Source organism: Melospiza georgiana, chromosome 1, assembly GCF_028018845.1.
Source record: "Melospiza georgiana isolate bMelGeo1 chromosome 1, bMelGeo1.pri, whole genome shotgun sequence".
Taxonomy (NCBI): Eukaryota; Metazoa; Chordata; class Aves; order Passeriformes; family Passerellidae; genus Melospiza; species Melospiza georgiana.
In genome coordinates this window covers 57,581,405-57,608,832 of record NC_080430.1, presented here as the reverse complement: position 1 = coordinate 57,608,832, position 27,428 = coordinate 57,581,405, and the positions used below count along the sequence as shown (strand labels likewise).

The window sequence follows — 27,428 nt, the reverse complement described above, 5'->3', positions numbered from 1 at the left end:
ACAACAAAAGCACTAAGCAAGGAAAAATTGCAGCGCGGGGAGCACGGATTATACCACCACGTGCTTGTCCACAAAATGGATGCTCCACCTTTTATACTTCTATTCCCTCCTAAAGTCTTATCAGTTTACTCCTTCCTTGCCATCCAGGGTGGAGATCACTTTCTTACATCTTAAATGCAGGTCAGGAATTACCATAGTAACAAGCCAACCCACCCCAAATGCCCCAACTACCAAGGCATAACAATGCAAGGGGAAGGCATATTACAATAACATAACCATACATCTACAAAACTTCTCTTAACATACACATAATGTTCACCCCTTAATTGTGAGAGCGAACCATTTCATTACTCATCTATAACAGACTCAAGATTGAAGCATACTCATAAAAATTTTACTATACTTCTATGTGTGTGTGTGTATGTATGTATATATGTGTGTGTGTGTGTAAAATACCTTTATCTCTAAATGGGACTAAAGGAAAAGTGAAAAAGCTTAATTCCAATTACGTACTCTAGAGCTGTCTGAAGGGATTGATTCATAGGTCAAAAGAACTTGCAATGAAATAGCAGCAAAGCTATTTTCATTCTGCATTTTCCAAGAAACTATATTGCATTTATGTTTTACCAGTAACTGCATTATGTATTCACCATTTAGGCAAACTAAATAAACTTCCCTATCATTTACAGGAGGTGAGATTGCTTTTAACACATATTTAAAAACTGACTAGATCCACTCTATTGAGTTCATGTGGCAAAGCTGTCGTAGTGGGGGTTCTATAGGAGTAGCTTCTTTGAGAAGCTGCTCAAAACTTTCCCCATGTGCAGTGCTGTGGAGGAGGACATAGAGAATTGGGCATAAAGTTAAGACCAGGAAGGAGGGAGGCCTGGGAGAAAGCTGGTTTTAAGATTTGTTTTTCTTCTTATTCTCATGCTCTGATTTTGAATCGTAATAAATAAAATTAATTTGTTCAGTTGGGTCTGTTTTGTTCATCACAGCTATCAATGACTGATCCCTCCCTATCCTTATCTCAGCTCATGAATCTTTTGTTATATTGTCTCTCTCCTGCTCCATTGAGGAGGGGAATGTTAAAATGGCTTTGATGGGCACCTGGTCTTCAGCCAGAGTGAAACACCACACCCACAGACACTACTTGAAGTTGCTCAGAAAGTACAGAATGATTTCACCTTTCTACACTTAAAAATATCTTTGTGAATGATATTTCGCAATATGGTCTTGTATGTCTCCTTCAGTTAGCAAAACATCATTGACATGTTCAAAATATCATCATCAATATTCCTAAACTGGTCCTGTTTTTGTAAAACTGTCTTTAAGGCGAGATTTTATGCAGCCTCCATCACAGATGTTTCATAATTAAATTGAATATCGTGAAATGTGTTGTAGATAATATAACTAGGTTGTTGAAGGTAAATATTTGTAGATTAAACTTGCTCTTGTTAGCTCAAAAACCTACGCAATTTAGAGATCCTAAGTTCTAAAAGTATCAAAATCTTGATGAATTAACAAAACCAAGTTTTTGTGGGTTAAAAAAAGTATAAAAATCAACTGTGTAAGTTCATGCTCTGCTGGGATTACCTGATGTGTAGCTGCTAACAGGCATATGTGCAACAAAGTCCCATACAGGGACTTTTGTTATACACTATCCTAATTACTTGTCTTTTTAACCAATACTCACTTGTTCAGAAATGCATTACCATGTGAAGTAACTTATTAGAGAAGTTTCATTACAGCTTTCTTTTAATACTGTCTCATTGTCAACATCAAGTAGTCAAACCCTAGCTATCCATATGATTCCCATGGAACCTGCACATATAGAGTATGGAATTTGTGAGATAATACCTGTGCTAACGAGGTATGACACATGAGCCTTATTTGGTGCATCCAAGATGAATGCTGCATTGTCTGTCCAAAGCATAGAAAAACATGAGAGTAAGACTTACATGATACAGTGAATTTACTGTGTGAGAAAGAAGAAAATAGAAGAGGACTTAAATTGGAACATTCTCTTCAAAGGCAAGAACTGCCACTTATATTAATTGTTTAAAAACATCTGCAGCTTAGAGGACTCTTCTTTTGAGATGAAACAGTCCTTTCTTCACTTATACACACTTGATAAAGATAAGTATATTATAGGATCCTCTTAGATGATGTTTTGGCTTAACTGGGTTTTGTTTCTTTTTCCAGAATAAATTATCAGGAAAATAGTAAATGCCTACAGAGCTCTTCAAGTACACTTGCATATTCTTGTAGCCCTGCCACCAAAGGAAAACCATTTGCACATAATTTTACATTGAAAATACTTCACTCTGCACTGACAGTCTTTTTTTCCTTTCTGAATCCCAGACTGTACTTGTTGAAAGGATGTTTTCTAGTCATAAAGTTAGCTGAACTATTACTTGTTGTATTGCACTGAGTAGTTTCTTTAGTTATTATTTTCCACTGGGTGGTTTGGTATTTTGCACTGAATAAGTTTGTTTGTAGCACATGGTTTGTTCCATTCTCTCCCCTCTCTTCTGAGTCTTGTGGTGGTGATCTTCACCCAGGTAACTTCCTCCCCTCACCCCTCCCATCAGTTGTATGCCATTGGCTGTGGTCCCTCTCCTCTGCCCCCCTTCCCTGGGTTTAAAGTCTCCTTCCATGAGCCATTCTTTCTCTTTCTTTTCTTGGACGTCCTTGGATGGGTTCCACAATAAAACTGTGGGACTTTTGTTCCCAAGGAGAAAGAGCGCTTCTCGTCTTTTGCTTTTGTCCTTGTTGGTACTAATGGGGTCCAGAGCTAGCCAAACTGGACTCCCATGAGGCATAGAACCAACAATTACTGCAAATATATGCTGTGTTTTGTCCGTATACTGCTACCCAGCAGTATGGAACTTCCTGTCCTATAACTGCACATCTCAGATTATAAAACACATGTGCATGTCTTGCTTTTAAATGATCAGTTATTTATTTCATAGCTGAGGAAACATATCTGAAACATAACATGAGAAAACAAGTATACCACCTACTCAAATAAAATCCATACTATTGACTTTGGCATATGGTTTCATTTGCGCCTTAATTTGGGCAGAGGCATTTCTAATAGCTTTAAAAACTTCACCATAGAACTCTGTCATTGGTAAGCCAGTTGGACAAGAGCCTTCATTTTCGTAATTGCAATTGTTTTACACTGTAATCATTATTTCCAATTTTAAACGTGAGCTCTAAACTTTAGAGCAATCCAGTCATAAATGCAACTCCAAAATATCCCTCATCTGTAAATTTGCCAGTCTGATGCTCATTTATATCACAGGTCTTTCACTCTTGCACCAAGCACCATGTTCCAAGGTGTGCAATATGTGCCCAGGTAAATGCCTTTACATTCCCAGAGAAGTTAAAAAGATGCTTTAGCATGACTGAAATTACAAGTTGGCTAGAAAACCGCACAAATAGAAAACCTTAAAAATACTAAGGTGCATCCTTTCATTGCCCATAAGGAAAACCCACTGAGCACGTATGGTTGTGAAGATCTGTTCCTTTTCCCCTTTATTGCCTGAAAGTGCAATTGATGGAGGACACACGACTGACACCGAGAATAGCTTCAAGCATCAGCACTTCAGTATTGCCTAGTACAACCTTTTAAACCCTGCCTCTCATGTGCATAACAGCTGTGTATCCTTTTACTCTTTTGTGATTGGTCAAGGCACCTCAGCATTCCATGCATCTTTTTCTCCAACGCTGTTCACCTGTCTTACACAGCTGCACCCCATTAAGGATGAGGCTCAGTGCAGCCTCATTCCTAATGTCCTATAATCAATTCTCCTACAGACAATGAGCAGAATACTGCTTAGAACAGATTTGCTACGTGCAAAAGTCTATAATTTGGTATTATGTTTCTGGAATTAGAGCATGCAGCCTCTACATCAAACTTGTATGTTTGTGCAAAGGAAATGATGTGTCAGATTGGTTACATTAAGAGTGGATCAAGCAGCTAATCACTTCCATGTCTCCAATTACATTTTTCCCTTGTAAAAAAAGGGATAAACCACTACAATTCCTCTGTATTTTCAAATATAATTCAAACTTGGACCTCTGCTGTCTTTAATAGACAAACAGACTAAATGCCAGTGAGAAGGGATTTTAAAATCTGTACTTTAAGCACTGCAGTTGTATAACCAGTCAGGACACAAAATTACTTGTGCACTGCTAATTCAGTGCATTACTGCAAACAAATATATATGACAATCTCTTTCAGAAAAACGATAGTAAAATAATTATACAAGAAAAATAAAGACCATCAGAACGCTTCTAAATTATTAAACGATCATGCACCACATGTTTTTCAGATGTAAAGAGAAGACTGATTTTGTTTGATTTTTTTTTTTGCTTTACATCTGGATTACAATGGATTATTAATGCAGGAAAGCTAAACATGAAAGCGTTGAAATAACCACATTCCTTCTTTTATGTTTAAATGCATTTCCATTTTGTGAATGGAAATGCAACCATTCTGTGAATGAGCCACCTGGCTGGTAGTCACAGGGAGGGCTTCCAGCACTGTAATTTTTCCTTATTCAGTCCTTTGTTTAATTTTTTTGTTAAGGTTTAATAAACCTTTAAAATTTTGAAAGTGAGCAGTTATTTCTATGCTGGATATTAACATTTCAAAACCTTAACCCCACCCTCCCACAGCAGACCACATGGCCAGGAGGCAAAGATGGCAGCTGCCCCCATTTGTCTCAGGGAAGGGCAGGAACAGGAGTTCATGCAGATCCTCAGAATAGATGCGAACCTTTTTGGCATTAGTCTCCTCAAAGCCAGGGAAGCTGGTGGGTTTTCGTGTTCTTTCTTATATTGGTTCAGCTTCTCCAAGGTCTCAGATTCATGACAGCGCCTCGCCAGCTCCCTGGCCCAACAAGAAAAAAAAAAAAAAAAAGCAAGCAGAGAGGATTCCTGGTACAGCCTCTACAGCCTCCAGGCTGGGGGAAGGAAAAAAAGGAAAACTTGCTTCAAGCTAGCAAGAAAAGCTAATCCAACAAAAGGAACAATGCAACATCCTGGTTGACCAGAGCACCCTGGAGAAGGATGCTTGGAACAAAAGCCCTGCCATAGCCCCCAGGGCTCCCTACCCCCGGGTCCATCTTCAAGCTACAGCAGACATTTCCGGGCACAAAGCAGATGATTAGGGAATAAAATATCATCATAAAATCACCCCAAGACACTGTGCATGAAAGGATTTATGTACTGCTTTAACAGCAGTGAATCAGATGCAGTAAGGTAAAAATGACCATATAATATTGGCTTTCACATTTATATATTAGCTTTTGCATGTTGTTATTGATCATAAGTATTTAGATACAGTATGAATTATAACTCCTTTTAGCTTGTTAATATAACATAATCTATCAGTTTAAGTATGCAATCGCTAATAGAAATAGTAGTGTAATGAATATGATATCTATCTATCACTTATAGAAATAGTGGTGTGATGAACGTGTTACACTATAGACCTTAGCAAAACATAAGATGTTTTGAAAAATACGTATATATGATTGGCTTTTCGCAAATATTAAAATGAATATTATGTGTGTTGTGTTGGAAAGTTATGCTGCATTAATCCTTTTAAGTAGTGTGTTAAATACAGTTTTAGACTACAACATAATATTAAAAAAAAAAAACAAACTATGTGATGTAAAATACTTTTTCTAACTAGCTCAAGGAATGGATAAGATAATCAAGAAATTCTTTGCATAGTGATAACAGCAACAAGGCACTAAAATACCAAAGAGAAGAATTATTGCCTCCTTATCGGGAAGAACCAGGCTCCTTCTGCCTCCTTACAGACACCACAGAGCCAAACAAACCATGATTTACAAGACGAAGGGCAGGGAAGTTGACAATAAACACAAAAATCCATAGTTTGAAAAGAATGTTTGTACCATGTATGAGACATATGAATGTGCAACAGGCTATTGCTTTTAAGGGTTAATCCTTTGTTAGTGGACGTGCTTTTTTGAGGAAAGCATCCGAACGTTCATAATTCTTTGCATTTTTATTGTCCTTTATTATCCTAAATCTGATTGCCCAAATTCTTATTGCTCTAATTTGTATTACTATTTTTATAATTTGTATTACTATTTTTTATTTTTATATTAATTTGTATAGCTATTTTTCTGTTTTTATTCCTATTTTTATATAATAGTAATATTTTATTACTATTAAACTTCTAAAATTGTAACACAAGTGATTTGCTTTTTTCATAGTTTTGTGCTGAAGCCCAGAAATTAACACCTCTCTGCCAGGGCCTCAAAGGATTCCAAGTGAGGAAGGCGTACCTTGCCAAGTTAGGCAGCCTCGCTCTGTTTCTTCTGGCATGATTGGGCAGATGCAGGTTCCAACCAGTGGACAAAAAGAGACAATAAAACAAAGAAAAGGGAAAAGGCTCCCTAAAACTACAGTAAGACTTGTAGTGTGCATGAAAACCCATAAAAGAAAAAAGGATTGGTAAGTTCTTTTTCAGGGGGCAGGTACGGAGCAGGGGGATGAGTATGTGTGTGAATGAGAGGTGGCTAGACCTCTCATTCCAGACCTGCTAATTGAGTGCAGGTCTCCCATATTGTGTTTCAGTCTTTTTGAGAGAAAAACAGCCAGTAAAGAGATGAAGTGAGAGATAAAAGGAGTGAGAGAATCCTTCAGGGTAACTGGGACTGGGTCCCAGGGGTTGGACCCCTTGGAGGAAGGGAGTAGAAGAGTTTCCTAGCTCAATCCACCGGGTAAGTAGGACAAAAGGGAGGGGCCCCTAAAAATTCTGCTGGGTTGAGGGATGGGAATCCTGAGAGCATCCAGGATTAAACCTGCTGGGTTGAGGGATTAATATGTTGAAGAGCATCCAGGGTTGAGCAAAATTCTGCTGGATTGAGGATATGCCCAAGAGCATCTGGAGTTGGACAACGCAGCTGGATTGAGGGATGAAAATGCCCAAGAGCATCTGGGGTTGGACAACAGAGCTGGACTGAGGGATACCCAAAAACATTTGGGGCTGGCCAGTAACATCTGAGATTGTAAGAGGTGATTTGAAAGTAAAAGGTACCTTATTGTTGTCTTGCTGTGTGTGAGAGTGAGTCACACACAGAATCAGCCGCAGCTTCCCAGGCAGGTGGGGGCGGAGGGGGGGCTGTGGAAAAAGGTGTATGTGACCCGCAAACAGTCCATTGTTCCCCTGGGGAGTATGGGGGACTGTGGTGAAAGAGTGTGAGTTACACACAAATTAGCCTCACAGGTGAGCAGGCACCAGAGGCAACCAGATTCAGGGCCCTTGCCAGAAGCCCAGGAGTACTGAAGCCCAGAGGCCAACCCCAAGGTGAGGGGGGACCACATGGACCAGAGATTCTCTGGCAACAGGGGTCCACTTCAGGTCCTGAGGGTGTGAAAGAATGCATGAAAGTGAATGAGAAATAAAAGTCAGTAAATGTAGATGAATCAAAGTATAGGTAATGTAGATTGTTTATTTTAAGCTTCACTTTATCTCGTTGGAGGGAGATGTATTGTATTGAATAATATTGTGAGAAAAAAGAGCTTTTGTGTGTGTAGTCAGAAGAAGGTGGTATTCAGAGAAAGTGAGAAACAGAGGCAGGGGACAAGTAGATAAGATCTTGAAAAATAGGACAGAAAACCAGTAAGATGGGTACAGGAAAAAAAAAAAAAAGAGGAGAAAAGGCAGTAGTTGATAGGATAGTATGCAGTAGTTGATATGAAAAACACACGAACTATTGAAAAAGGGAAATTAACCTTAAATTGGTAAGCTCAAACTTGTGATGTAAGATAGTTTTTGTAACTAGCTCAAGGAATGGATAAGATAAGCAAGAAATTCTTTGCATGGAGATAACAACACCAGGACACCAAGATCCTAAGAGAAGAATTACTGCATCCTTATTGGGAAAATCCAGACTTCTCCCAGATTGCGAAGAACCAAGACATTGATTTATAAGATGGGGCGGGGGAGCAGAAATTAAGCAGAAAAAAGCCTTTGTTTGGAACATGTATGAGATATATGAATATGCAACAGGCTATTGCTTTTAAGGGTTAATCCTTTGTTAGCAAAGCCTGCTTTTGTGGCAGAGTGCAAAAAGCACCTGGACGTAATTCTTTGCTTTTTGTTGTCTTTTATTGTTCTAAGTTTGATTGTCCAATTTCTTATTGCCTTAATCTTTATTATTATTTTATTACTATTAAACTTCTAAAATTTTAACACAAGTGAATGGTGTTTTTCACAGTGCTGAATAATTACACACCTACTTTATAACTTCCACAAGTTGCGTTTTTCCACAAATCACCTTTCCCAGCTGTGTTTGGGAACCCAGCTGCCACTGCCCAGCCCTTCCACTTCTCTGCCACTGCTCTGTTTTTCATGCAACAGACCCTCAGTGTTACAAGGGACTTGGCATTCCAAACTAGCCCAAAGTGTATATTAATCCACTGAATTCTATATTCTTCAGTGTGTGGCAGCCTGTGGTGCAGTGTGGCGCGGTGCAGCCACAGTGGGGAATCTTCACCACCAAGACCAGATGGAGGTGTGAAAAACAAGGTTCATTCTCCTGGTAAAATTTAAAAGTTTAATCAAGGACAATGGGAAACAAAGACAATAAAGCAAAGATATACGTGTTACGCTGGCAGTTTATATACAGACACGAACAGGACGGGGCAACTGGAATCAGCATCTTGAGCTTTTATTTTTCCAGCATCAGACCCCATTACATTGTTATGACAATGGAGAGGAAAGATGCTAACAGCTCGCTGGTTCAGCAGAAAGCCAAAAAAACTTAAGTCTTACAACATACCATAAAACAGTCTCAGTCTAAGTTTCAGCCAATCACATAGGACAAAAGTATATTGACAGTAGTTCTATCCAATAATCTGAAGCACACATAATTCTGGTTAAAACAATAATGGCCTATTCTCTAACACAATTACTTGTTTATAGCACAGAGCTCTATTCATAATTAACCTTCTAAAATATACACTAAATAAACTTGTTGCAATTTAGAAGGCCTATCTACATAACTCTTACTGTTCTATTTCCCATGTCGTTCCTACAGCTTAGAAAACTTTTCTGCTGCCTTAGCACTGTTCACAAATCTGCTGTCTGAGGCCTGTCTTTTTACCACCTTCCTAAAACCTTCTGATTTTTATGGATTCCCACAATTCCCCATCTCTGTTGACTTAAAAGGAAACCTTCATAGCTGTGTCGTTTACTTCTTGCATTTCATAGCTTTACTATAGCATTGTTGCTTTCTATCTGCTTGAGGCTTGTTCTTGCTGACACTAAGCATTGCTATGTTACAGCACAGCAACTTAATGCTGTGAAGGCTCAGCCAGTGAAAAAGATATGAATCACGTCTGACAATAGTTACAAGTCATTGTTCAAAAAACTCTTGTTGATTCTAGGGTCTTAACTCAAAATTTTCTTCTATTTCTATACTTTCATCCGTCACTTCTGTGAGATTTCGAACACTCTCTGTGCTTCTACTTCCTAATTTTCTCTCTTGTATGACAAAAACTTCTCTGATTGTTTTGTTCATCATTTGCTACACACACTGAAGTATGCCGGGAATTACTATTAATATCATTACTAAAACACCTAATACATAGAGACCAATACGGTTGGGTGCTTCTTGGCAGGCAGCCAAGAGCACACCTGCTATTTTGGAAACACCATTTATATACAATTTCTATTGCATCAGCCAGTTGCATATTCATAAACAATTATGCATATTTAAACTTTCCCCCAAACTAGTTTACATGTTCCAAGAACTGTTTAGTGTGGTCCCTCCTCAGGTCTGCCTTTTTGGAGCATGCACATTTCTTCATTGTGGTTTTAGTCCATTCTTATCATCACCTCTAGTTTTTGGGTTTTGGTCCATACTGTCTTCAGATGGTGAGTGCTGATAGTTGGCACATCAGGAGCAGGGGTCCTCATCAAATGTTCATTGGATGTTATCCCAACCAAGCAGGCATTTTAACACAAGTATATTTACATCAGCTATTTCACTACTATATCTAACAAAAATAAAGACTATATTTTTATAGCAAAGTTACTTTAGCATTATACATATAGCATCCATTTTAATATTTGCAAAAAGCTAATAATATATGTCTATGACAGAGGGGAACAATGTAGGGATCCTTGGATGGGTGACATGCTTCTACCTAAGCCCTGTCGCTCTCCCCATCTCCCTGGTCCCTATGCACACTTCTTTCTCTATCTCTTTCTTTTCTCTTTCTTTCTCTTTGCCTCTTGAACTATTAAATAAAATATATAAATTTTTTTGGTACCAGCATCTAACGTCATTTGGCTTTAATCTCATTTTTGGGTATATTTTGAACCTTCCAAGTTATTTCTGGTTTATACACAGACGTTTATTTATTTGGTTTATACACAGTGTTTTCTCTGCTTTTCTGAGTTTAAGCCAGATCACAACAAAGGGGAAAGTGTTTGACAGCTGAGAGAAGATTTTTATTTGGGTTTCTGTTTTTGTTAGTTGTTGCTGCCATTGTTGTTGTTGTTTGCCCTCTTATTACATATTCGTAAAGAACTGTTATTCCTTTTCCCATATCTTTGCATGAAAGCCCCTTAATTTCAAAGTTATAATAATTTGAATGGAAGGGGGTCATATTCTCCATTCCAAGGGAGGTTCCTGCCTTCCTTGACCGACACCTTTTTTACAAACCAAGACAACTCTCTTACCTCCCACTCCTCCACAAAACTATTAAGCACACGCAGGGCTTTGATTCTTTGGAAAACTAGGCATTTACTATTTATTTTGTAACAATAGTTTTGTTTGGATTTCCATCTATAAAGTCCCTCAAAATGCCACATTACACAGTAATACCTATATTGATACAATACAAAGATTCTGTGATGTTTATAAAGCCTTTTAAACTGTACTAGCAAAACTGTTTTGTTAAATAACATTTTCCAACTCATCAGTCCTTATTGTGCTGTACTATTCAGAATGCTGTCACACTATTTTGCTGCATTAAATGTTTCAAATTATCTTGACAATAGCAATGTAAGGAATGTTGCTACTCATATATTGTTATCCAAAGTAAAAGCTGACAAATACTTAGATCTCTTGAAATTATAGATTTAAAATATCAGAGGTACAAAGCTTTTAAGTCATTAAATACCATAGGCCATCATAAAAGGATGGTAAGGTTCAGAAATCCTTGTCCTTTATCATTTAATTGTGAATATTAAAGACTGAAAATCCACTATGAAATTACAGGGTTATTAATACAGACTGGCATAAACTCACTTTATGGTATTATGCTTTTAAACATCAATCAGCATGAACAAATACCTGAAATAACTAACTAATTTAAAGACTTAATCAATTTTCTTCAAAATAATCATATGAAGAGTGAAATAAGTTTCACAGACTCAGGTATAATCAAAATCACTGCAGTCAGAGAAATTTATCCAAATCAAGGAACATTATTTTAAACACAGGTATGTTTAATACAAAAGAAAAGCAGAGCACAAATTTTGAACAACAAAAAAATAAGCTGAAAAAACATTTTGAAAAATCAATTCTGCCACTCACTTTGCTTTTTCTCGGCACACCAATTTCACACCAATTTTCAAATTTCAGTCAAAAATCCATTGTATGCCCTATGGATTCTCTACCTCACTTTGAGAGACAGTTTTTCAGAAAACATGTTTCCAAGAAAAAAATGGTAACTGTACATTGACAGCATTAAATAAAAGAGTGGGAAACACAAGAATATATAGATATCGATCTATATATAGATATATCACTCTGCAACAGCAGAAATCACTATTTTGCAAGACCCTGGTCAGAGTTCTTCCCCTTCATATATTAATGCTAGGCAGTTCTCAAGATATTACATCAATAGGAAAAGATGTAACTCACCCTTGCATCAATGAAGCACATCATATGACCTAAAGTGCAATTTTTCATCATTTAATCCCTTGCAAATGAAACAGTACCAACTTTCAAAGACATCATCGTATAATGAGCTGTCTTTGTTGATTTTTTGACTAGTTACAGACTTTCTGCCTAGTAAATAATCTTTTGGGGAGGCTAATGAAGTGTAAGAAATTAAAGGCCAATCCAGTCACTATTATTTATGGATTTATTTTTACACTCTTTTTCAGTATGAAGATATGCAGCATTACAGAATCTTTCCGTATCAATTTCTGTCACCAAACTCACATCACAGATTTAATCTTAAACAGATAGCCTCTCAAAGATAAATGCAGTAAATTCATATCAGTCAGACCTGAAAGATGCTTTCACCAATGCCTCAGGGTTGTCCACTGGCAGTAGTTCATCTGCTAAAATTTCTTCAGGAGGCCTCAGGTCATTGATAATGGTCCGCTTTGGCCTTTCCTTGAGGTTGCTGGTCAGCCCACCGATAATGGCGTTCCACAAGCAGTTTTGTGATTTAGACCCTGAAAAAACAATGAGAAGGAAAATAAATTCATAGGCTTATTGCCCAGCATGTCAAAATTCTGAAAAATAAAGGTGGTCTGCTATCATTTTACCTTTGCATAACCACAGTTTGGAAATAAGCATGAAAACCTAAATAAAAGTTCAAAGCGGAAATAAGCACAAACATTAGGGTCATTCCAAATGCAGAAATGTAATGCTTCCCATAAATATATTTTATTAGATAACATGAGTCTTTCACACCTGTCCTGGGTTGTCCTGGTGTGTCTGAAGTCAGCAACTGATTTTAATTAGATAAAATTTTCTGATATTTTCCCAGCTTTCATATCAATTATCCAGTGGACCTAATACATGGATTAAGGGTTACTTTTTGATGCAATACACACTAAATACACAAGATGAAACCACTCAGAAGAGCTGTTATCCCATGGGTCAAGAAAATTAATTATGAAAACAATCCTGTTGGAAGCAGCAATATCTGCTGCTGTGGACAGGAACCAGCAGCATTTTTTTCTGATTGTCTTAAATATCTTTTTTTTCACACAGTCTAGATGTTACAAAGACAGAAGATCAGCAATAATTCTTATCCACTTTCTCCATTCCATAATTATGTTCAGACAATTTCCCAGGTAATCAGGAAAACTCCATGCTCTTTGCTCTTAAATGTGAGCAGCTACCTAATGTGCAAGAACTGTATTGACCCAGAGTTACAGGTAGCCTAGAGATTCTGTGCCAAGCCCTCTAGCTGTATTTCTAGCTACAATAGCTAGAAATATAACCTCTCACACCGTGTAGTCCAAAGCCAAGCAATGGCTACACAAAACCAGCAGAAATATATGCAACATCAACAGAATGTTATTATTCAAGGGCCTGTAATGTTATGGCTGTTCTTTAGACAAAACTTTAGCAAACTTTTCTGTCTAACTATCAGAAGACACATTCCAATCATCCAAGACTTTCATTGTTGGGACTGAAGCCCCTTTGCAGAGGACAACCCTGGTGAATTGACAGCACCCCACTTGACTCACTACATGCATCACAATCACACAGTCAGAGAAGATTTCCCTCACCAGCTTGTCCCCAGGTTTCCCATAGCGCCCGTGGCTCCCATGGTGATCAACATTATGACAGCTGAAGCTGGGTGCTTCCAGGGAGGTATCCCAAAAAAGAAATCCCTGGGGTTTTAACCCTTACATTCTATGCACCCATTAAAATACTGATATTTATTCTGAGGTCTTCTCATCCTTCACTGGCTCTTGCAAGAGTCTCTGGGTGACTGGCCACTCTGACCATCCTCACTTCACTGGACTATGGCCCAGGTCCCCATGCCCTTATTTATGTAAATGATCTGCACCAGATCATGTCTTGTTGCCTGGGGCTCTCTATTTCCTCACACCATTGGCACAAGCTGTAACTTGCATGCCAGGTTATCTGCACTAGGTATAGTCCTCAACAGTCTTTTCTTTCTTTTATTAAGCATACCTGCTTATACATTAAAAGGGAAATTTCAAGAAATGTAACCATTTCAAGAAATTTAACTACTACCCTTATATACCAAATTATCACAAGTAACAAACATAGCAAAATTCAGGCTAAGATGATTGTCATAGGGCAGAGTACAAGATTACTGATTCTTGTGCACAAGTGCTTAAATAATTACCAATACAGAAAAGGATTCTCAGAAGTTAATTATTGCCCGGTTGGTTGGTTATCCACTACTCATTTGAAGTAAGAATGGTGTATCCGATTTTCCTAACCTAAAATTTTAACAGCAAAATAGGAACACCCTAAAACAGTAATGTCATTTAGAATCATAGCCTTACACCGTGTCCCAGGTGCAGAATCTGGCATTTGACTGGTTAAACTTTATATGGTTGCTGATTTTTCAGCCCTTTAATTTGTTGAGGTCTCTCTGCAGGGCCTCAGCCTGCAAGCAGTCAACAGCTCCTCCCAGTTTAGGGTCATCAGCAAACTTGGTTAATACTCCCTCAAGTTCTGCATCCAAGTCCTTAATGAAGAAAACTGGGCTGAGGATTGAACCCTGAAACACCCCACTAGAGAGGTCACTAGTCTGATGTTACCCTGTTCCTATAACTCTTTGTGTCTGACCTGTGAGCCAGTTGCTTATCCATCTTGTAACATAATTATTTAGTTGTATGCTGGACATTTTGTTGTGAAGGACCCTGTGAGAGACAGTACCAAAAGCTTTGCTGAAATCTGGAAAGATTACATCCCCTGGCTTTCTGAGATGAGCTAAGTAGGTTACCCTGTCGTAGAAGGAAGTCATATTCAACAAGCAGGATTTTACACTCACGAAACTATGCTTGACTGTGACCAATGACTGCACTTCCTCCAGATTCTCAATACTTCGCAGAATAATCTTTTTAATTATTTACTAGGCACTGAAGTGAGACTGGCAGGCCTGTAGTTTCCAGGGTGCTCCTTCTTGCCCTTCTTGAAAATCAGGACAACATTTGGTAGCTTCCAGTCATCTGGGACCTCACCAAATTCCCAAGACTGTTTAAAAACCATCAAAAGAGATTTGCAACGACATCAGCTAGACCTTTGAGGATTCTTGGATGAAGGCCCCACAGAATTTTAGGGACCAAAATGAAACAGCAGGTCCCACACAAATTCAGGCTCAGCTGGGAACATTTTCACAGCCATGGTCCTCCAGCTCAGGGCACTGAGAACCCCTTGGTCCACCATCTGTGTTGAAGACAGAGGCAAAGAATGCATTAAATACCTCTGCCTTTTCTATGTCACCGTGAGATGACCACCCTCATCCTTCAACAGGCCAATGTTATTTCTACACTGTCTTTTGCCATTAATGTATATTTTAGAACTCTTCTTATTGTCTTACACTTGCTGGCCCGCTTCAGCTCCAATTGAGCTTTGATCACACAAATTTTCTTCCTACAATGGAGAGCAGTATCTCTGTATTCTTCCCATGTCCCCCGACTTTGCTTCCACTGGACATACACGTTCCTTTCTTTGCCTTATTTCCAAGACAAGATCCCTGTTCAGCCAAGCCAGCCTTCTGCCTTTGCCTGCTCAACTTCCAACAGGGAATGCCTACCTCCTGTACCCTTAGGAGATGATGTTTAAAAAGTAATGAGCACTGATTGACCTCAGCACCTGCAAAAACATTTTCCCAGGGTATTTTACATACTAATTCCCTGAGCAGTCCAAAGTCTGCTCTCCACATGTCAAGTTGAAGTTTTGCTGGCACTTTTCCTCCTGTCAGTGGAGATTTCAATCACTTTGTGGTCACCGTGGCCAAGATGGATGCCAATCATCACTTTTCTCATTAGAGCCTCTTTGCTGACAAACATCAGATCAAAGAGGGTGTTTTTCTGAGTTGGCTTCCTTAGGACCTGTTATGATCCAGGCTTTTAGCAATCTTCTGGCCTGGGCTGGACCAGCCGTGTGAAGCTCTGAGTTGGTTTAGGCCAAACAGAAATCCACTATAAGGACAGGAGCAGTTAACTTGAAAGTGTCCCTTTGTTCATCAAAGAATAATTCATCAGTACCATCATCCTGGCTAGGAGGTCTGGTAGATTCACATGATGATATTAACATTATTTGTTTATGCCTTGATTCTTATACAGATCTCCCCAATTGTGCCAGTGCCAACTGTGAGCTCCATACATTCTGACCCTTCTATTACAGGACTCATCCCAGCAGGTTTCAGTTATGCCAGTGACATCAAATCTCTGGGATTGGGCCAAAGCCTCCCCTTGTTTGTTCCTCATGCTGTGTACATTAGTGTAGAAACATTTCATGCATGTTAGAGTGTAGCCAACACCTCATGAAGCAGATTGAGGGATTCTATTAGTCCACAGTTGCTTCAGCTTTTTGGCACACCATCCCAATGTTCATCACTGGCCAGTCTGGTATTTCCCCTTTCCTCCTTCCATGCTCGTTTAAAGCTCTTTCAACAAGATCTACTAACTCCTGTGCTAGAACTCTTCTTCCCTTCTGAGAAAGGTGCATCCCAGCAGGTGACAGTAGACCAGGTGTTGAAGAGATCATCTCATGGTCAAAAAACCCAGAATTTTTCCAATTACACTAGGCTTGGAACCAAACATTGACCTGATGCATTCTTATCAATATTATTCCTTGTTATGAGAAGGACCAAGGAAATCACAGCCTCTGCTCTTGTTTCCTCAACTAATTATCCCGAAGTCCTGAAGTCTCTTTCCATTGCCCTCAGACTTCTGTTATTTTATTGCTGATGGCTTGAACAATCAATAACAGATAATAGTCAGAGGGTCTTAGTAGACTGGAGAGTTTTCCAGTGATGTCCCTTATCCTTGCCTGCTGGGAGACAGAAGACATCCATGTGAGTTGGGTCCAGTCTGTATATCAGGCCCTCTGATCCCCTTAAAAAATGAGTCTTCTATTACAACTACTCTTTTTGCCTTCTTATTTGGGTTCTAATCTGGATTTTCTAGACAATACCTCATTTAAAGCTTCCTTTCTGGGCTGTACATGTATGTACCTGTGTTTCAGCTGGTGTGGGCTGATACCACATCACTACTGAGAGGGTGAAGAGTTTGGAGGGAAGCCATATGAGGAGTAGCTGAGATAACTTGGTTTATTCAGCCTAGAAGAAGGGGAGATCTCACAGCTGTCCATAACTTCCTCACAACACAAAACATAGGAGCAAGCACTGATCTCTTCTCTCTGGTTACCAGTGACAGGACCTGAGGGAATTGTATGAGGTGGATGTTTAGGTTAGCTGTCAGGAAAAAGTTTTTCACCCAAATCATGGTTGGACATGGAACAAGGTCCCCAGGGAAGTGGTCACAGCATCAAGCCTGTCAGAGTTCAAGAATGCTGTCAGACACATAGTGTGATTCTTGGGACTGTCTTGTGCAGGGCCAGGAGTTGGACTTTGATGATCCTAGTGGGTCCTTTCCAACCCATGAAATTCTCTGATATCATTGTGCATACTTTCTCTGCTCTTCAAACCTTTTTTTTATATATAAAACACACTATATCAAGTGCTACCCAATAAGTTGGTCTTATCTGGGATATAAGTTCCTGGCAGAGCTAAGTGCCTCCAAAGAGATTTTACACTGGGAGTCCTACAGGTCACCGTAGAGCATTTTGTACATCTCACAGAACCAAGTTTAAGGCTTCTGGCCATTTCAGGTAAGTAGATGCACATACTCTTACTAATTTCTCTTTTAACATTGTATTAGTTTTCTCTACATTTCATGAATGCTGTGGGTGATATGGCATATGTAATTTCCTTTCAATTTCCAAAGACTTACACAGCTTGTTGATCATATTTGCTATAAAATGAGCACCTCTGTCTCATTAGTTCAACCTACTCTGGTATCCCATATTCAGATATAAATTCCTTTAGCAAGGCTTTTACTACTCATGTGTCAACCCTTCTTTTTGGAAAGGTTTCTGCCCAGCCTGAGAGATGATCTACTATCACTTACAACTAGGCCTGTGGTCTCAGAGCTCAGTCTGATACTTGAGAATTTCTGGTAAGCTGGGCAGTTATTTGTGATTCATTTTGCAGCAGCAAAAATTCTTGTAGCCACCCATACTTTCTGTACTGGTTTAGATATTGCTTCCATCCTTCCATGGGCTTTGTCATTAAATCATCCAGCCATGCTGAGGAAGTATTTCTTTGGCAGAATTAGTTTTGCTCCAATGACCATAATTCCATCATTATTTTGAGTTGCCTTCCACTTTTCCCATTGGCTTTTCTGTTGAGCAATCCTTCTCATAAGTAGTCTTCTGGTGTCTTAAATTTAGCCTTTCACTCTGGTCAGCCATCAGAGTCAATGTTACATTGCATCAGAGCAGCCTCTGCAGTTGCATCAGCTACAGGACTCCCTGTTTCTGCAATACCACTAGTGTGGGCTGGTCAGTTTCTACAGGTAACTTTACTGATTTACTGTACATTGCATATTTCCTCTCCATTAAATATTCTTTTCTTGCTAATGTGAAAAATCTCTGTTCTAACCATAATATTCCCGATGCACGACAGAGCAAAGGTGTGATGAGAACAGCAAAGCAATGATCAGAACAGAAATACAGGGGATGCTAAACCTGCATTACTAGAAATATTCCTGCTACAATTGAGATAACCTCTGCCTGGGAATGGTCCAGACCCAATGCGGTATAAGGAAAGGATTCAGAAGCAAAGAGCATTTCTGCATTTGCTCACTGTGAAAATCTTAGAAGATTTTACTTGATGCAATTTTTACTGTGGAAATTCTGCCTATTTATCCTACATATATGTAAATAAGAATTTTTGTCCAGATGGTCTGAAATCTTCTCAACACCTTGTTTATTCAAGTTTATTAATAGTAATAAGTTTTTGGGTGAAACCAGGTATGAATTAATAAAGCTGGGGAAATGTCTTAGTTTGGAAAGACAGGTGTCTGCTAAGGAAGGCAGGAGCCTCCCCTGAAATGGAAAAATGTAAACCCCCTCCCTCCAAATTGCTATAAATTTGAAATTAAGGGGCTCTCAGGCAAAAATATGGCAGCAGGAATAACAGTTCTTTAATAGGGAAGAAAATAAAATTATAAAATAAACAATACAGTAAACCAAAACAACACTGACAGAGTCAGAATACAACCTGACACCCTGTTGGTCAGGGTGTTGGTAACAGTCCAATTGGAATTGTGGCTGCAGTCCTCCTGGCATGTCAGGTGCGGTTGTGTTGGGTGTAGTCTTCCTCTGAAGATCCAGTGGAAGAGGCAGCTGTTCCTCTGGGAAATCCAATGGAGAAGCCATGCTGGTGTTCCAGAATCTCAAGATTATATCCCGGTAGGAATGCTTGGCTCTTCCCTCTGGGCAGAGCATCTCACAATGGGATGCTATAGGTCTTATCAGTCATGCAGTGACATTCAGTAGCCTGTTATCAGCAGATGTCTCCCCGGAGGGAGGATTGGTTGTGGAAGAGATAAGGAGAACTCTCCACTTGACAGAAGACAACTGCCATACAGATGGCAAATAGAATACATCTTGCCTTGCAATCTGGGACAGGAAAAAAGATTAATTTCTGACAAAAAAGTCACAACCCACACCAAAGATGATTTCTAGTATTTTCGTATATTTCTCATACCACTGTCCCTTTAGATATGCTTATTCTCCAGCCACACTCTGTGGAGACCCTGAGAGGCATTCCCTGAGTTAGAGAGACACACTAAGCTTCCCTCAAAAGCTCTCTGGATCCCATTGGCTCCTTTCTTTGAATCTATGTCCCTCAGCCACTCCCTCCCTATTCCCCCATTGGCCCTCATCTTTGCACCGCCCCAATATCCCTGTTCAGCCCCTACCTCTTGATACACAGAAACCTGGACTCTCCCCATGAGTGTGCACTTGGACCCTGAACATCTTACTGTGCAGCTGAATTAAACATCTGTGGATATTATGCAAAGGCCCTTTTTGCTTCCTTACCCCAGACTTTATTAGCAGCTATTCCAGCTGCAACAACTCTTGAGTCTTGTAGAATGAAGTCTAGGCTGATTTTCATCTGATTAGATGAGACTGTCAGCATGAAAACTATGGATATTTACTTTATTCTCCTAAATGGGTGACACCTTTTGACTTCCATTGCAACATTTTCTATTTTTTTTTTTAATACCATGCACATTTTCCATTCCAACCTGGAAGCAAATAAATCTCAGTAAATGGTATAGCAAAGTGCAAGTAGTTTGAAAGTAACAGCTGTTCTTTCAGAAAGACAGCCTTTACAGGCAGGAGACTTCATCCTGTAATCAATCCACTATGGGAAAATATTCACATGCTCTCTGTACTTTCTTATCCAAGTAGACAACAAAATACTAGGCTTAGACAAATTTCTTCAATTTCAAAAGTTTTATGTTGTATTGTAACTGCCTGGAAAGTTCAAAAGCTTCAAACTGCAATTATTAAAATATCTTCATGAGTTCTTTGATTAACATAGATCACTCATATTCAAGTTCACTATATGCCCACCTTATAGGCAGGTTCCTTTTTTTAGTGATTGCCTCATTAAACTATTTCCTACAGTTTGCCACCATTTTCTACAGAAGGTATCCATTTCACCAGAATGCCACCTCAGTCAATTTAGCTTTCCAATACCCTTTGCCTAACTCCTAGTCCAATGCAAAAAAACCATACCACTGAAATAGCATTGATTCAGCAACACTGACAGACAATAGCAAATCATCTATATTTTGCCATTAAGCAGCTAAGAGTCTGTAAAAGAATGTCAGGTGTTTTTCACACACCAGTAAAGATATTCTTTCAAGGAGACTACTTTTTTTAATCTGTCAAAGGGCAGACAAACTTAACTATAAATTTCACACTTTTAATAAGATGGTCAGTGGAAGAGGAAGAGGAAAAATACATTAGATAAGGGAAGAACACAGATACATAGATGAATTTACACTGGATACACAATCTGGATAAACTCTTCAGTAATATCATCTCTGAAAACTCCAGCAGCTTTTTCTCTAAGACTATTATATTAGATGTTTTATAATCATAAAAGTAGATTTCTTTTCATGCTTATCCACCTTACATTATGAGATCTTGCCAAAACCTGACTGCAGTGTCAGTTATGGCCTATCATTTAATTGGTTTCACTTTTTATAAATTTGATCTTTCACAAGCCATCTCTTTAAATGGAAGGTTTTTACAAGTCCAGGCATGCAGGAGCTCAGGTTTACCTCTTGAGGAAAGGCTTTAGGCGAGGTAAAGCAAAAAGGAGTCAGGTTCTGCTGGAGGGTTTCGATCCAGAGCTTTATTCCTGGCACACAGGCCCCTGAATGCAGCAACAGCTCCAACAGAAGCCATGAACCGCATGGTTGCAGTGTCTTTTAAGCCCAGAGAGAGGGGAAGGGAAGGGGTAGGGATCCCACCAGCCAGGTAAGGAGGGGGGAGTCTGAGGGGACAAATGACACCTGGATGGCCCAATGTTGCCAGGGCTGAGAGGCAGCTTTTGAACTTCGCCAATCACTCAAAGCCCTTTCTGGAATGTCAAGATTGACAGACATCACTTAGCAGGGGCAAGGGAGGGGAAGGGAGGAGTTATTGGCACACCTGGGAAGAGAACCGGGATGCTGAGACAGGCTATTACATCACACTGCAACAGGTTCATACATATTCATTTTTATGAATTTTGCATGACATTTGCCGCTAGTTCTTCTTTATCAGAAAGAATTCCTAGGTCAGGTTGGCTTGCTCTCACAGCAGTCTCTGTCTCTCTCTATCACTCTTTGTCTCCTCCCCCCCTTATCTCTGTCCTTCACTGAAGCAGTTTCTCTGAGCCTAGGCTTTTTTGCAGCCAGACTACACAGCAAGCTACATACTTAAAGATGTACATTCCATCTAAATCAAAATGGATTTCTACCCTGGAAAATTTCCACTCTGTCTCACTTTTCCCACAAAATGTTGGGTGAGATGTTCCAGCCTGGGCTGAAAAAAAAAAATCAGTATGCCTGCAGTAACAGCCTCACTATACCCACAGCACAGTCAAGGAAATGTCAGGCCTGTCACATGTCCTGGTTTGTCTCAAAGAGTGTGCTTGACATCACCCACAAACCACCAGAAATGGGCCAAGGAGAAGATTAATTTTTTGTAGTAGCTGTGAAGGTGCAGAGCCTGGGGCCTGCTAAAAGTTAATCAAGACAATCTCGCATCATTTGTGGGAAGCAGGACAGGGGGAAGGGGGTGGAGAGAAAGGAACTTATTTTTTCTGTCTTTCTGCCCCCACTTCTAAAAAGAAGGGCATTCCTTTCCAGGGGAACAAGCATTGCAGATGGTGGGATGGCTCCAGGCTGTTTCATTGTCCCAGGCTTGAACATTTTGCACGTAAATCAGCCTCTCTTTGTACACTTTTGTTATTAGTATTGGTGCTGCTTCCAGTAAATTACTCTCATCTCAACCCTCAACCCATGATTGTCATCTTTTGTGCCACCAGTTCTCAACTCCATCCCCAGAGCAACAAGGGGAGGAGAAGAGGGGGAGAGATACCAGCAGTATCTGCTTTGGGAGTCTTGGTGGGGGCACTGAACTGGGCAGTACCACTCCTAAACCATGACAGCCAGTCACCTAACTCTTTGTATTTTCTAAGGTCACGTTCGAGGATAGTAATAATAATAATAATAATAGTAATAACAATAATAGTAGTAGTAGTAGTAGTAATAATAATAATAATAATAATAATAATAATAATATTTCAAGAGTGTGAAAGAATTCTTTTAATCTCTTGAGGCTTGTCTAAAGAATACTATTTGTTGAATAAGAAGTATCCCGGGATTCAAGCCAGAATGTAAACACAGTATATTCAGAAGGAAAACTAAAATTTTAAAACGTGACTAATTTATAAAACTTCAAAGAACAATTACAAACTATCCATATCAAGATTTCTCAAAACATCATAAGTTTCAGCTGCAGATATAATCAGCCACAGCCAGATTAAGTCTCTCAGAGTAGAACTGCAGATATAACTGATTATTTCCTGAATACATGCAGTATCCTTTCAGTGTCAGATAAGAAGGCTTTAATGTATTCAGCTTCAATATGTCAATTCTTGAAATGCACCCTTAAGATGCAGGAATTTCTTCAAGAGCTGAATAAGAAAAGCTCAAAAAATTGAATATGTACATTCATTCAATAAAAAGAGTCACATGAGCTAATTGTAAAAGTAAAGTCATGAGAAATCATGAATCTAAATGAAGTGTACTGCAACCTGGCTTTAGATTGGTCTGTGCATGTGAACCCTAATGTACACATTGAACAGGTTTAGCATACAGCGAGAACAGCTCAGGATCCAATAGTCTTTACAGTGCTTTTGTCCCTTTCAAAACAGCACAATTTAATAAAAGTTTAAGAAGTAAAATTAGTAAGCTTTCAGAAAGTGTTATTTTTTGAGTATGACAGGGTGATACTATAATGAGAAAATAATTCCGAGCTGAAGTCAGCTTGGGTCCCTCCACTTCACAGCTAGCTTGATTAAGTTGTGTATGCAACCTTATAGACATTCACTGAGGTAAGTCGACGTCATGTTTTGACACTGGCCAAATGCCAGGCACCCATGAAAGCTGCTCATTCACCCTCCCCTGCTACAGCTGAGCAGGGGAGATGTTATAAATAGATAATGTGATAGTTGGCTCTCACAATTAAGAGAAAAATATTATGTGCATGTTAAAAGAAAATTTTATAGAGGTAAAATTTTATAGTTAAATTATTTAGGTATGTTCTCCCCATAGTCCTTTATCCCTTCCCCCTTGTATTGTAGTCACTAGTCAAGGCACAAGGGGGGAGGGCAGGCTGTTACTAGGAGTCATGACAACACCTGATCTCCAATCAACTTGTAAGAAAGTGATCTCCGCCAACAGACAGCAATGAAGGAGTTGACTGACAAGACGTTGAAAAAACCTTTGAAATTTTAAAATTTCATTTCTCACAAATGGGGACTTGTCCAGGATATAAACCTCATCTCTGTGGCCCTAGGTGATTTTGTACAAATGTTGTGCCCTCACCAAATTTGGCAGCTCAAACAACCTTTCCTGGGGCTGTCGGTGATTGCAGGTCGACACCCCAAAGACAACGAAGACTGGATAACGAAAAAGAAGAGGGGGAAGAAAGTAAAAAGCCCCTGAAAAGCTGCAGATCTAGAGGATTGTGAGTATTTGTGTGTATAAGAGCTGGGAGCATGCTTGGAGTGTGTGATGTAGTTCCAGGAGTGTGCTTGGGGTGGGTATGAAACTTAGAAGATCCTCATAATCATTTTGGCCAGATTATTCATCTGTAATCTGGGTGTACAAATGTCAGCTCCAGACAAGTTGTACACGGGATCTGTTCCAGGAGTCCATTGGAGCTTAAGGACAATTGGACCATTAGAGAATTGGATGGTTCTGCTTATGAAAAACACCAATCACTTGTTTTTGAAATTTTAAAAGTTTAATAGTAATAATAAACCTTTAAAATTTTAAAAGTAAGCTTCATTTCTCACAGGAGAGAAAAAATTAACAAAGGGGTCTTGAATTGAGATAAGGACAGGGAGAAAACTCTCCAAGGGCAAAAAAAGGCTCATCTTAGAGATACAAAGTGAGTTTTTGACTAACAAAATCAGAAGCTGATAAGGAGAAGTAAAATAAGGCCTTAAAACACCTTTTTCTCCTTCAGCCCCTCCCTCCTTCCCACTGACAGCGCAGAGAGACAGGGCATAGGAGTTTTGGTCAGTTCGTCTTCCAAGGTTTTCTTCCACTGGTCAGGGAGAGGAGTTCTTCCCCTGCTATACCATGGGGTTCCTTCCCACAGGAGACAGTTCTCCATTAACTACTCCAACATGGCTCCAATCTTATGAGCAACAGACCTCCTAAAACTGCTGCAACGTGAGTCCCACCCACAGAGAATAGTCCTGACAAAATAAGTGCAGAGTGGGTCACTCTTCCCAGGGTGCAGGCTGCTGCAGCTTGGGAGCAGGGGCTCCCTCTCTCCACTGGATCTTCCACTGGATCACAGCCCCCTCCATGCATCCACCTGCTCCAGTGTGAACATCTTCCCCATGGGGTATGGGTGGATCACTGTATCCCCCATGGACCCCCATGGGCTGCAGGGCACGGCTGCGTCACCATGGTCTTTACCACAGCCTGCAGAGGAATCTCAGCTTGGGTGCCTGGAGCACCTCCTGCCCCTCCTTCTCCACTGACCTTGGTGTCTCCTATGTTGTTTCCCTCACATGTTTTCACCTCCTTCTCTTGTCTAGCTGGAATTCAAATGGCCTCTCACTTTATTTTGATTTTCTTCTTGAATATATTACCATCAATGAGGCATTACCATCATTTCTAATTGGCCCAGCCTTGGCCAGCAGCATGTCCACCTTCAGAGCCATCACGGATTGGCTCTGCTGGACATGGTGTAAACTTCTAATAGCTTCCCACAGAAGCCAGCTCTGTGTCCCCCCCACTACCAAAAACCAGGCCACACAAAACTAACACAGTCCACCAGCCACTCATTAGAGGGTGCCTGTACAATTCCATTAGTTCTCTCCAAAACTTCCAGTCTGCCACTAATCTGCAACATCCATAGTCAACATTCCAGCACATATCATATTTAATAGCCTTTGACACATAAAATGTGCCTGATTCCAGTGCACGAAGGTGTACTACTGTCCCCGAAGCAAGTCCCCTACATAAATCTGTTTTTCTCCAAGTTTCACTATCATCTTCTCATTCACTGGTAATGGACAAGAAGTTCGTGGTCTCCAGTTTAAGAAAAGGTTTGGAAATTCCCATGCATTTTCTTTCTGAGGTTTTAAAAGTGGGAGCAATTTCAGTGGTTTCCCTCCCTCTCACTTTGTTTCTTCTGCAAGGAGGATGCAGGTTGTAAACCTTTGCTCCATCTGATGTTCTAAATGCTGATGCATAATAGCTGTGAATTTTAGACACTTGAGGCAAGAAAAGTGCTCAAGGTAATGGTCAGAAAGTCTCAAATTACGTAGTATAACTTTCAAAGTATTTCAGAATATATGCTATTGGATTTGCACTCACCTTCTGCTCTCGGTCTCTGAACTGAAAAAGGAGTTTGAAAGCTTAAACATTTTAAGAAAAGAAAATATGTCAAATTGACTGAAGCTTGCACCAACTCACAGTAAATTTTGGGCTAGCAATCCAGAAATCAAAGGTTAATCTCTGAGGAAACTTAACTATTGCAGAAATGAGCATGTCCTCATCATGATCAAATTGTGAACTGATCTTTGGGTCAAACAGAAAAATAATAGAGGATAACGACCAAATTTGAAATTACATTTTCACCCTTTCAAATATATCTTCTTTGCTTTGAAAAAGCACACTGGAAAATGAAGCTTAATAGACACAATGTCAGAACTTGGCTGTCCAAAACAAAATCATAGTATTTTTGACATACATTTTTGTAAGTATTTTTTCTTTTCTTTCCAGAAAAAATTCAGCTGTATTTGTAATGCTAAAAACTACAGTCTGAAGTAGCTCTCTACACAACAGAGTAGTAGCATCCATGTTTGTCATCTCAATTGCTAAATTTCCTCTGAGACAACTTGCAAATGGCTTGCTCTCCAAACAGGAGGTCACTTCAATGTATCTAAAGATTGCTTCACCTGTAAGCACATGGAAGACAGTAGACAAGTATTAGTTAGATTCATTCAGCAATTTCACAACAGCAGGTCTAGGTTGACGTCACCACTCTAAAGCCATTAAGAGGTTTTCACATGATGCCTTGATGAAAAAAAAGGAAGATGAAAATGTACTTTCTTGTTATAGTACAATTTGCTCCCAGTATTTTGCAATTAGAAGACTATTTAAACTTCACCCTTGGCCAAGTTAATAAAATATGTCAACTACTGATGAAGGCAGCAACTACTGGCCACAAAGTAGTCAAAATAAACAAGTGTCATTCAACTGGATTCCTGCTTTTACCAATATTTTACATTAGTGACCAAAGGAGGCGGTCCCATCCTTTCGTCTTGCATTTGTTTCCTAATCTGCACCAAGATGACACTGGAAGAAAAGCAAAGACACTGACTTTATCCAGGATTAACTCCTAATTTTGGTGCCTTTACCAGATGCAGTACTATCTGCAGTTGCTGAAGGTGATGAGAAAGCGGAACTACTTCTTTCGATGGTACCAGAGGTTTGAAACACCTTGTACAGTCAAAAATCTTTTGTCTGACTGACTCACTTCTACTGGTACAAAGGGACCAAAAAAAAGTAATATACAGAGTAAAAACATACAATGTCATATTTCTAATTATCTCACTAATTAATTTCCTATTAATACAACCAGTAAACCAGAGGAATGAGAAAGAGGTTTTAAACTTATCTTTAATAGCACTATTGCTGATTGCTTTGAAACATGTGAAATCTTCCCTGTGGAAAGCTGGCTGGGGGTAAAATTAGAGGAAACTTAGAAATTATATTTGCATCCTAACAGAAGTTATAAATTTATGGA

At 39.4% G+C, this 27,428-nt stretch overlaps 1 protein-coding gene across 1 annotated transcript in view; it reads right to left on the bottom strand.

Annotated features, from left to right (window-relative positions):
* PDE1C (phosphodiesterase 1C) overlaps positions 1-27,428 on the bottom strand; it is a 207,235-nt gene that overhangs the window by 164,290 nt on the left and 15,517 nt on the right. Inside the window, exon 2 of the mRNA XM_058021381.1 lies at positions 12,301-12,472. Coding sequence (XP_057877364.1) covers positions 12,301-12,472 — 172 coding nt within the window. The remainder of the gene's footprint in view (positions 1-12,300; positions 12,473-27,428) is intronic.